Raw genomic sequence first — 12,194 nt, 5'->3', positions numbered from 1 at the left:
TGAGGGTGTGTTCATTTATACGACTAAAAACACTATGGATGTCCTTTTCGGTCCGTTTTAATTCCAGTGAAAACATTGGAAAGCATCCTTTCGCATAACATTTGACCGATTAATTCGAATATACACCCTAAGGAATATGCCCATTTCCAGCGTCCACATACAGATTCAATTCCTGTTTCTCGAAGAATATTGTAGTTCAACTCATTGTTCTTAAAAATAGTAAACGGCTTTTACTATAAAAATTCAAAATAGTACACTTTTCATCATTAGAAAAAAAGTGATAATTCGAACATTTTTTTTTGCTTGGAGGTAAAGTGGTCAGCTAGTGGGGGCAAAGTGGTCACTCCCACATACGAGGTATGGCTATTAAATAACGAGACTGCGCGCCTGGTGGGCGCCCTGAAGGGATGAGGGGGAAACAGGAAAAGTGCATTCGGTAGCTTGAAGTGTCTGCTATAAACGTACGAAAACTCGTTTTTGTCACTATTTTGCGAGCAGCAGTGGTTTGAATGGAACGTGGTTTGTAGTGCGCGTCGGAAATCTTGTGTGACGAAAAACACGAACAACAACGCACCTGCCCATAACGCGCTGTCGGTGAAGCAATATATAGCCGATAAGGGCATTCCAGTGCTCGAACATGCCCCGTACTTGCCAGATCTAGCCCCATACGACTTTTTTCTATTCCCCAAGATCAAATCCGTGTTGAAAGGTACCCGATTTCAGTCCGTAGAAGAGGCAAAGGAAAAAGCGACGCGACTTTTGAACGCCATCACAAAAGAAGAGTTTCAGCACTGTTTCGAAATGTGTGTGAGGAGCCAAGGGGAGTATAATTGAATCGTTGTACCGTAATTTTTAATATATAACCCTTTTTCGTAACCACTCTCGTTATTTAATAGCCATACCTCGTATGTGTAAGACTCACAGTGTATCCTTTTTCCAATGTATGTCCAATAGGGTGCCAATGAATGTATGGGAAAAAATCGACCCGAAAATTTCAAAAAGTTACCCTATACAAAATGTTCATCACCTCGAAAAAACAGCCTATGCCAAATATCAGCTCAATCGGACTTAAGGGAGAGTGACGCAAAGCGGTCAAAGTTAGAGTTTTTTTAAAATCGAAAAATCACCCAAGGGGGGAGTAAAGGAAATCGGGGTTTTCTGAAAAAAAAAATTGTTGATGCCAAATGTCTTAAAATTGCATGACACGTCGAGATCTAGTGTCATCTCGAAAAAATTTTTTTTGTCAAAAATCGACACTCTAGGAAAGTATGGTTTAGGGTGCCAATAAAAATAGTTATCTCGGTTTTTCATTCGGAACTTGCTACGAAATGTTGATTTGCACAATAATATACCCTATGCAAAAATATTAGTTCATTCGGACTTCATTTACTGGTGCCGCAAACGTGAAAATTTGAGTTTTTTGAAAATCAAAAAATCAGCGGAAATCGAGGTTTGAAAAAAAATTGATGCCAAAAGTCTTAAAATTGCATGACACGTTTTTTTTTCATCCCATCTGTTTATTAGGCTCATTTAGCAACTCAGCTGTAACAGAGCCGAATTTATTCGTACCCATTTTTATCTTAAGATAACTATTGTTGTATATTACACTGTAGTCATTTTTAGGCGTAAGATTCCTATCCATCGATAAACATTTTGTTTTTGTTTTTATCTATTACACAGTAACTGTTTAGGCCTAAGAGTATTCAAATTCTATCGATACACAACACATGCCGAGTATTCCAATTCTGACACGTTGAGATTTACAATTATCTCAAAAAAATTTTGCCGAAGTGCCGAAAAAAACATTTTTTTGATTAAAAAAAAAATCGAGATAACTGTGAATCTCGACGAATAATGCAATTTTAAGACATTTGTCATCAAATTTTTTTTTTTAAACCACGATTTTCAGTGATTTTTCGTTTTTCAAAAAAACTCAAATTTTAACGTTTGTGACACCAGTAAATGAAGTTCGAATGAGCTAATATTTTGCAAAGGGTATATTATTAAGCAAATCAACAAAAGTCGAGTTTTGACAAAAAGAAAAATTTCGAGGTGACACTAGATCTCCACGTTTCATGCAATTTGCAGATATTTGGCAACTTTGACCGTTTTGCGCCACTCTCCCTTAACACTTTGAACGCCCCGTCACCCAGATGTAGGTGACACTTTTTTCGTTCAAATTGAATAGGATTTTTAAACGGAATTTGATAGAATGGGCACTTAAATGTAAATATGGGTTATGTAGAATAATCAAAAAATCAAAAACATAATAATATAGTTTTAATACTATACTTTTAAGCGGTTTTATTTAGCATTACCTACTGTAAATATGTTTGTATGTTTATCTGCAGGGTTGTCCCACAGAAACAGAAATTTAACCTCGTTCCTGTTGACCGATTGATCTGAAATTTGAAGCACGCCTTTATCTCTGCTGTCGTTATAAAACTGCGTATTCTATAATCTTGAAAATCCAAGATGGCAGCCGCAACAAAATGGTGGAATACATATTATATCAAAACCCCATCAATATGGGTATCAAATGAAAGGGCTTGTAGTAGAATACAGTTACTCGACCGAATCGCTATGGGCGACGAAGGTGTTAAGTCCGATTAAGCTGATATTTGGCATAGGGTGTTTTTTCGAGGTGGTGAACATTTTTTATGGGGTAACTTTTTAAAACTCGAGATGACCATTTTTATTGGCACCCTAATGTCCATCCAACGAAACATCGAAGTGGCCCTCCTTCCACAAAATCAGTGTCGCAGTGAGTTCACTTCTTTCAATATCAAAATAATCACACCTTCCGTTTTTAGAGAACTTGAGTGTTAGTTTTCGCTATCCTTATGTCTAGATGTTAGCTTTTTCTCTTTTCACGCTGATTATAGTGTTAATTACAACATCGTAACACTACTAGCATTTGTACACGAAGCTTCGAAACTAGGGTTAATCTTCCAAAAAAGCCTCGATCCTAGATTATAGTCGGAATATTTTTTCCCCATATAAACTTATGAGATGGGTCTAATCTATGCACGAATCCACTTTTAACTCTCAATGTTACTAATGTTACTGATTAATATTACACCCCAAAACACACATACACCCACGCATACGAGCACCTGATGCTCCACAACGCCTTCAAAGCTTAGTGATCGTTAGTTTGTTACGGTTGCCGAAAATGCTGCGTTTTACCTTGTGCGAGTTGAACGCGGACAGGGTGGCGAGCGATCCGAGCGGTCCGTTCGGGCTGGGCGTTGGGCCGCAACAGTTGACCGGCAGGCCGGCGATCGGGAGGGCACTCTTCTGCTGGGACAGCGACTGTAGCTTCTTCGAGCGTCGCCTGAAAAGAATCCTTGTTGTTGTGAGAAGCAAACCAGCGGTGGGGGGGTGTTGAAAGGTTTTGGAGGTTTTGGGGTGGTACGTGCAGAGGTATCACGGACGGGGAAGAAGGTGTAGATAAGAAGTGTCATGAGTGTGCTTGTTGGTAAAAAAAATGTGGGTCTCGAAATGTTCGTGCAACAGTTGTTAAACAATACAAAAAGGTCATACCTGCTGGCAGCAATGAACACTATCACCGCCACGATAATCGTGCCACAGATCGCCGCACTGGCTGCGATCGTGATCTTGTCCATGTTGGACGCAGGTGAAGAGACGGTTCGCACCTCCCGACACTGACTGTACGGGACGGATTCCGGCGAGACGTTGATTTCCTCCAGCGAAACGACGCACACGATGATGCATTCCGCCGTCGGTACGTTCTTGATTTTGAACTCCCGCTCGCTGGCCTCCAGCGGTGGTCCCTGTTTGAAGTTCTTATCGCCGAACAGGCGATAGACAACACGGAAGCCTAGGATGTTGGCGGTGTCCGAGTCCCACTGGATGATGACCGAGCTGTCTTGTCTAGAACTGTGAGATGGGGGCGTTAGCAACTGAGGATTCGTTAACTAGGGTACCAGTATGCGATATCTACCTGAAGGCGTTCTTGACCTGCACCTCCTTGGAGTCATCAATCTGTGTTCCCCGTTGTGGTGGGAATCCTAGCACCAGTGGAGGCCTCTGCTTGTGCGGCGGCGAGTTATTGTTGTTACGCCAGTTCTTCGTTACGCTAGCTTTGGTAGTCGTAGTCGTACTTTGTTTGGTCGTGGATTGCGTCGTTGTCGTTAGCGCGGTTGTGCTATCGGTTGTTGAACTTGACGGAAAGGTTTCTTGGGAGGATGGGGCAGTGGTAGGAGGAATTGTTGTCGGAGGCGGCGTTGACAGGGCAGTTGTACTGCTACTGGTCGTGGCGTTCGTTGTCCCGGCCGCTATCGGTGGGAGTGTTGTGATAATTGTCGTCACTCGTGGAGGAGTCGTTGTTTTCAGTTGAAGCGAGTCAACAAGTCCGACGGGTCCTTCGATGCTGACTTCCGCATCCGGACAAGTTAACTCTTCCGGTTGTATTGAGTAGAAGCCACGGTCACGGAAACGATTTGGAGATCCACAAAATTGTGGGTTACGCTCGCGGGATGTTACCTGGAATGAAGCATTGGTTCAGTGTGTATCGTTTTCATAGCATCTGTTGCGATCTTACTTGTAGGTCACCATTTCGGATCCACTCGGCGACCCATCGCAGCTTGCAGTCACAGTGGAGAAACCTGCCACCCAGCGATAGTCCCCGCAGGGTTCGGTTCAAATGTAGCAGGGCTTTTTCAGGCACTGTTGGAAGGGGATTGCCATCGAGGGCAAGCAGCGTTACGGCTGGATTGCCACGGAATGCGGTCTCTGGCAAGGCGGTGAGCAAATTGAAACCAATGTCGAGCACTCGTAGCTCACGCAACGAGTGGATAGCACCTACGGGGAACTCCGCCAGGAGGTTGTTCAGCAAGCTCAGCGAGCTCAGGGACTTCCGGATACCGGAAAAGGCAGTTTCGCCCAAACTTTGGATCAGATTACGTTCCAAATTGAGTGCGGACAGTGCGTCTAACCCGTCGAAGGTACGCATTCCGCCCACTCCGGGTAACTCTCGGATGCCGTTCTGGGACAGATCCAGGAAGGCAAGTGTTTTCAAGCCGCGCACCGCTTCCGGAACTCGCTTCTGCTTGGTACCTTTGAGATTCAGATTTTTCAGGCTTGACTCAAGACCCCGGAAACAAAACGGAGCCAAAGTTACATTGTTGTCGCTCAGCTTAAGCGTAGACAGCTTGGTTAAGCCGTTGAAGGCATCGTTGGGAATGGTGTGAATTCGATTTTTAGACAAATCCAACAAGTTTAGAATGTTGAGAATTTTGAGTGCCTTGATGGGCACCTCTTCAAGTAGATTATCCTGAAGATTGAGATTCTTGAGTATGTCTTCTTGTCCCCTGAACGCGAAGTCGTCGATCTTGCGGATGTCGCAGCTGCTGAGCTGGACATTGTACAGCTTGAGGTTCTCGAAAACGCCCGCCTCGAGCTTGTCAATGGTCGAATTGTTAACATACAGCAGATCAAGCGGACTTTCCCGGGCGTACTTATCTAAGGCTTCAACGAGCACCGGGAATTCGACCTGTGAGAGAATTCGCGGTTGAAAAAATATTTGTTGGAAGCGTTCCGCTGAACCACCATCACTTACCTGATCACATTGCACGGACAGTTCCTGTCCGAGGTTATAGGCACATAGACACGACGATTGGAGATCGGGCACCTCTCGCTGCCAGGGACACTGGGCCGTTGTGAAACTTATGAGCAGCAGCGCCGAAAGGAGTAAACTTAACTTTCGAACCGATTTCATTTTGGCTAACACTTATTCACTAGTCAACTAAACAACAACTACAAACTAACTGCCGAAGCAGCAGTGAAAACAAAGGCAAACCAACGAAAACAAACAATAAACAACAAACAATAAAAATTTAACACGGCGCGTGGACTAACTGAGATCGGTCCGTTCGGCACCGGATCTCGCGGGAAAGTTATTGGGACGATTCACGTTCATTCGCTTTGATTGGCTCGCGGATCTCTTTGCGCACTATTTCACGCTCGATAATTGCTCTTGTTCTTGTTTTTTTCTTCTCTCGTTCATACGTGTTCCGGGGGGTTTAGTCCCAATGGTGATGCTGCTGCTGGTGGTTTTTCTTCTGCTGCTGATGCACTTGTGCCGACTGAAGAAGCTGTTGTTGCTCGCGATGCACTCTGCAAAAAATAACAAGCAGAAAAAAAGAGAAATATACAAATCTGTTAATGTTAAATATGATTGATGATATACTCGTTTAACGTTTGGCGGCGGGAGCTTTGGAGCATAGATGAGGGGGAAAACAAAAAATATATATGGGAAAATAGAGATCGCGATTCGTGGATGAAAAATGAAATTTAAACGGCGGTCGGGCAATCGCGGTCAGTTGCTTCGACGGGCGACGCCACGCCAATATCTATTGCCACCGCCCGGTTCGTGGCTATCGAAACGTGTAGCCATCAATTTGAACCTCGAAGTAAGAACCACTTTAGCTAATGGGGTGTCCTGGGTTTGAGGGTGACTGAGTGTGTGTGTGTGAGTATTTTAAATGAATCAGCTACTTGACCCGAGTTTCGATTCCTCCGGGCGAGCGAAGGCGAAGAAAGTTCCGTTCGAACGGTTGGCACGAGTGTCGCAATTTTTAATCTTAGTGTAGTCTGCTATCCCAGGTTTTGTCCCGAGGGTTCATTTATCTGATGTGATGGGATGTAGAGAGAATTATGATGCCATATATTGCTGGTGGCATCCTTGGTGCTGGCTGGAAGAAAGGTTTAAGGCGCCCTGCAATTTATCACCCACAAATATAGTATTTAAAGCGGTGACATCGAATTACAAGCTGTCTCCGTTTTTTGTCGTATAAATTTGGAGCAAAGTCACAGAATGATTTAGATAATATGATATCAAATTCTAATGGAATTTGAAACTTTGCACCTTGAAGATTTTCGATTAATTGGAAATGCATTCAATTCCGCATATTTGAAAATATTTATCGTACATCAATTTAAAAAAAAATATTCAAAATTCTGTTTTGTCGAAAAAAATCCCTAAGATTGTCCAAATCAAAAATAGGTTCTTTGTAGTGTTTCAGAACATCTACTGCAGCAAGTACTTATATTGGAAGATAAATGTATAACCTGATGTATTTCCTAAATTATTCCAACTTCCCTATTGTTCGGAGTTGAAATTGAAACTTTTGAAACTTTTGCGGATGTACTAGGAGACAAATTTCATGCCAACTTGGCTGGCCATTGGCATCACCATCTAAGATTACAGTGAAACTTCGCAGGTGTAAAGACATTGGTCATTTAAGGTAGTATTCTAGTCTAGAATTTTGAGGAAGTCGTATTTTTTATGTTTAGGCATTCAAGAATGTACCCTAGAAAGAACTTTTCGAAAGTACCATCATTTACCGAGTTAAAACCATTTTAGTAATGCGGTATCTTATCTAGTACGGCCATAACAATTAACTTTAAACGTGTTTTTCTCGAAACTAGTTTTTTTTTAAACTGGCATAAACGATATCTCAAGTTCCATTGAACCGATTTATGTCGAATTTCTATGAATACAATCTGCATGCATCTCACTGTCGCATGAACCAATAAAAAAATCTTAATTTTCCAAAAATCGGGAACGAAAAAAAAACCTTTTAGCCAGCATTTTTTTCTTCAAACGGACGCCATTTTGTCAAAAACATGTTTTTGACATGTTCGAGGATCATGCGATAGCGGCTTCTTCATTGATTCTGAATCTGTTCGATTTTTATTGTTTCAGATAACGAGGAGGGCATATTTTTTTAGTATTGCTCAGAAAAAAAAAATATTTTAAAAACTGAGTACCATTTTCCTTTAAAATTTTTTTTTATTGAAATTCTCGAAAAAAATATTAATAGCCCATACAATTACCAACAAGTCATTCATGTGTCGGTAGATGGGCACTTTTACGGGAAAAAAGTTTTTCTAACGAAAACTGTTTAATGTTTTCTCTGAAAAAAATTACTGAAACTTTGAAACTTTGACTTTGAAAAAAACTAATCCTTATTTTGTTTATTGTCAAGATAGTGATTTAGTGTGTTCGACAAAGTTTTTTATCTTATTAAAATATGGACTATTGTGGAATACCGTTTTGTCTCATATTCCGAACAGTCTCAAATTCCGAACACTTCATTTTTGAATGTGAATTTACTACACTTTAATGTTATAAATAATTGAATAATGAAAGCCCTGACATTCTTCGAGGTATATGCTACATTTTAACATCATTTACAGACATTGATACATCCTATAATTTACAATATTGACACATATTAATATAGCCCATGATTTATAATATTAAACATTTGCAAAAAAGTGACAGTCAAAACCAAAGATAAAATGTTTTCGTTAGCAAATTGCGTAAAAACAAGCATCGTTAATTTTTCAGTTTTTGTAGTTGTTTCAACAATTTTGTTTGCTTTTTTTCATGTTAAGTGCTAACAAAGATAAGAATCTACAATAAATGGATGAAAAAAAAGATATTTTATGCAGAAATATTCATTAAAATTAGTATTGAAGTAGTGTTCGGAATTTGAATCAAGTTTCTATGCATGATTCAAATTCCGAACACTTCATTTTAAATGTAAATTTACTGAACTTCTGTGTCATAAATAACTGAATAATGAGAGTCTTGACATTCATTTTAACATCATTTACATGTAGTGATACTGTCTATAATTTATAATACTAAAGCTTTGAAAAAAATTACTATGAAACCCAATGATAAAATGTATTCCGTAGAAAAAAAAGCATTGCATATTTTCAATTTTTATGGTTGTTTCAACTATTTTGTTTGTTGTTTTCATTCGGTAAGAATCTCGTTACGAATCTACTATAAATTGTAAAAAAAATCTTTTATGCAGAAATCTTTATTAAAATTAGTGTTAAAGTTGTGTTCGTAATTTGAATCAAGTTTCGACGCATGGATGAAACTTCGAACAGAAAATGTTTGAACACACTATTTTCAGGCAAATACAGCAACGGTTCACTAATTGGGGTACAAGGGCAATCCAATTCTGGAGCAACAATATAAAAAAAATCATTTGTTAACAAATAAACGCTTTCCTTGCAAAACGCAGGTCGCAGGCGCAAACCAACGAGAGTAAAATTGTTTTTTTCTCAGTAAGGTTTTCAACTAAAACTACAATTACAAAACCGGGGTCCTGAAGTAACAGGTCGGCTCGATTATATACTGATTGGATTATACAGCCATTCCATGCCAACCGGATGTAGTAGTTCTCCGATTTCCGTGAACGGTGATAGTTTTGTCCTTTATCGCAAAATATTAGACCCGCTTTTATTATGATGATGATTTCCATTTTAAGTGGTCCAAAAACTCATTTTGACTCCTTTCAAAAAATCAACTTTTGAACTACAGGACCGATGCAGATGATCGACATATCAAATCAAAGCGAATTAGCTGGTCTTTTTTGAAAAAATGCCACACCTGCTAAAAAAATGAATTTTATTTTCATAATACGTATTTGTTTTTTCTATAGTTTTCATGCTCTCGAGACCAAGGGCGCTATATTTTATTATATTTTTTCTTGAAAGCAGAGGACTTTTTTCATAACATATCCAAAAATCAGAGATATGTTCTTTTCGTTTTTGAATTATAATTATTCATAGTTAATCGATGGTTTGAATATATTTTTTCCCTTTTTTTCCAAAAATGACGTTTTTCTAAAATTTATAACTTTTGATCTACCGAACAGATTTGGATAATCGATAATATTAAATGGAAGTCAATGAGCTAGTTTTCTTTGAAAAAATATTGAATTTGCAAAAAAAAGGAATATCTAACGAAGTTCAAATCATGTTTACTGTGAAAAATAATAACTCAAAAACGATAAAAAAAACACATCTCTGATTCTTGAATATGTTATGTAAAAAATCCTCAGCTTTCAAGAAAAAATAAAAAATATAATGCCCTTGGTCCCGAAACCATGTAAACTAGAAAAAACACACACAATCAATAATTACGAAAACAAAATCCATGTTTTTTGCAAGTAAAATATATTTCAAAAAAGGTTTAGCTAATTTGCTTTAATTTGATATATCGATCATCTGAATCGGTCCAGTAGTTCAAAAGTTATGAATTAAAAAATAAAGGATTTTTGCTATTCGGAATTTGAGACAAATGTGATTAATGTTGTTTTTAGTTTTTCACCATGAAAATATATTTGTAAATTATTTTTTTAAGTCAAATGAAAAAGAAGGCTCTATTGTATCCAAAAATCGAAATTATTTCGAGTGAATTATTTTGAGTGATGAGACACTGTTTAATGACCGTCAAAGCTTAAGTGTTCGGAATTCGAGACAAAACGGTATATGGCATTTTGGTACGGAGGCTCCTGAAAAAAAATATGTTTTACTCGTTACATTTTTGTGTGTAAATTCTCTCGTTTGACATTTTCTTGTCATGTTTCCAAATAGAAAAAAAAAGTTTGCATAACATGTCAATCGTGATAATATACACACAAAAATGCTTCGAGTAGAACATTAATAGTAATTATTCAATTCATTTTCATTTCAATTTTTAAACAAAACATGAAAAGGCTGTTGTTAGAAAAACTCTTTCCCTGTAACTGTGCCCGTTTTACGATGTATGGGTGATTTTTTGGTAATTGTATGGACTATTCATATAATTTTCGTTCAGAATTTCTGGAGAACTTATTTTTTGCACACATCATGGCCCAACTATTACTATGTCAGATCGTTGACCAAAATTGATGAAAATAGTCCGGGCGAAATGCTGATGTTCTATCTGTGACAACTTTGAAAGGCGCAAATACATGAACGATTGTCAAAAGTGTATGAGAACTCTTCGATCTCAGTGACAAACGTGGGTTGATGATCTTATGAAGACGTTGTCGTACAAGTTCTAAGACCTACGTGAAGGACGATGAAAAAGTGTCTGAAAATTGCAATTGCAACATATATCGCAATGACTATTTTGCGTAATATGCATCCCTTAACAAAATCTCTTAACAATCGAGACTCATTTTCAATTTCGTGACCACTATACGAAGAAATCATAGACGTAGTGCTACGTCAATACCAGGGCGAAAATCCTGTAGCTTTGATTGCTCTTTCATGTTGTATTGATTTAATTTTATTTATTATCGGGAGATTCGACTAAACTCATAACCTGATTTGTCGGATTTTTTCTTCCTCATTTGGGTAAACGTTGCATTCAGGTAAATGTGCATTCGGGTATTTGATGCATATGGGTGAATGTGCTTCGGGTGAACGTGTTTTGGTGAATAGCATTCAGGTATTTTTTACATTCGGGTAATCGTGCTTCGGATGAATGGTACACAATCAAAAAACCATCGCGAAAATCATTAAATGAATTGCTGCAACATTCTTGCTATCACCTATTAAAAAAGCTCGCGTGGAAAACAATTTTCATTGAATTAACAAGGAAGAGCAGTCGTGGAGGAACATTTCGAAATATTCTGGATTTTCATTTCAGGAGATGGAATGTATGTATGTATGTATATGAACATTGAACAGAAAAAAAAATCCAAGAATTTTCAGTGGCTTTTCAAATGCTGTAGCTTCGCCTTTAAAGATAAAATATACATCATTTGAAGTTTCATGTTTTTTTGAATGTTCTAGTGCAATTCTTGCTTTCATGTGTGTATGTGTAAGGGATCAACATGCTGGAGAAGAAAAAAATTGTGTTCTGTTTTGAAGCTTCTTTTGTCTAAAACAATACTTTCTGAATCAAACCAACAACGAATCCAATAACGCTGATGCTACTCAAATTTACTCAAGTATTGATCGATTGGGAAAGAAACTTTCAATCGATTGAGATTGATTGTAAAATAATTTTGAAAATGTACAAAATCACTATAAAAAGCCTAAAAGATATGTTACTGGAAGATTCCTAATCTATAAACTAGTATCCTTAAAATGATGCATATTTCATCTCCATGTGATCATTTATAAAAAAGTTATAGCTATTCAAAAATTGTCTTGTTCCATTAATTTTTCGTGGAATGTATTGAAAGATTGCTGGAGCAAGTGTATTAAAATCAGGGAGATAACCAATATAACGAGGATGAATTTCAAGTCAGAAAATCATGTGTTCCTATTAAGTGCAAAAGTTATTTAACAACCGGATCAATTGTTTAAAAAGTGCACCAGGAATAAATCTATAAAAGATAACTTTTATCATTTTTTCCGATGGATTG

The 12,194-nt window shown here is 38.1% G+C and overlaps 2 protein-coding genes across 6 annotated transcripts in view; one reads left to right on the top strand and one right to left on the bottom strand.

Annotated features, from left to right (window-relative positions):
• Nucleotides 1-12,194, top strand: part of LOC129779759 (rab3 GTPase-activating protein catalytic subunit) — a 526,672-nt gene that overhangs the window by 57,432 nt on the left and 457,046 nt on the right. The gene's annotated exons all lie outside the window — the stretch shown is intronic.
• LOC129779760 (leucine-rich repeat and fibronectin type-III domain-containing protein 3) overlaps nucleotides 1-12,194 on the bottom strand; it is a 449,197-nt gene that overhangs the window by 33,077 nt on the left and 403,926 nt on the right. For all 5 annotated transcript variants that reach the window (XM_055787429.1, XM_055787433.1, XM_055787432.1 and 2 more), the window contains 5 exons: nucleotides 5,585-6,141; nucleotides 4,568-5,518; nucleotides 3,968-4,509; nucleotides 3,547-3,903; nucleotides 3,190-3,337 (listed from right to left, as the gene is read on the bottom strand). In XM_055787429.1, the coding sequence (XP_055643404.1) occupies nucleotides 3,190-3,337; nucleotides 3,547-3,903; nucleotides 3,968-4,509; nucleotides 4,568-5,518; nucleotides 5,585-5,743 (2,157 nt within the window). In that variant the 5' untranslated portion in view covers nucleotides 5,744-6,141. The remainder of the gene's footprint in view (nucleotides 1-3,189; nucleotides 3,338-3,546; nucleotides 3,904-3,967; nucleotides 4,510-4,567; nucleotides 5,519-5,584; nucleotides 6,142-12,194) is intronic.

This window comes from Toxorhynchites rutilus, chromosome 3 (assembly GCF_029784135.1).
Source record: "Toxorhynchites rutilus septentrionalis strain SRP chromosome 3, ASM2978413v1, whole genome shotgun sequence".
NCBI lineage: Eukaryota > Metazoa > Arthropoda > Insecta > Diptera > Culicidae > Toxorhynchites > Toxorhynchites rutilus.
Note: the sequence above shows the minus strand (reverse complement) of the source record. Positions and strands in the feature narration are given on the sequence as shown.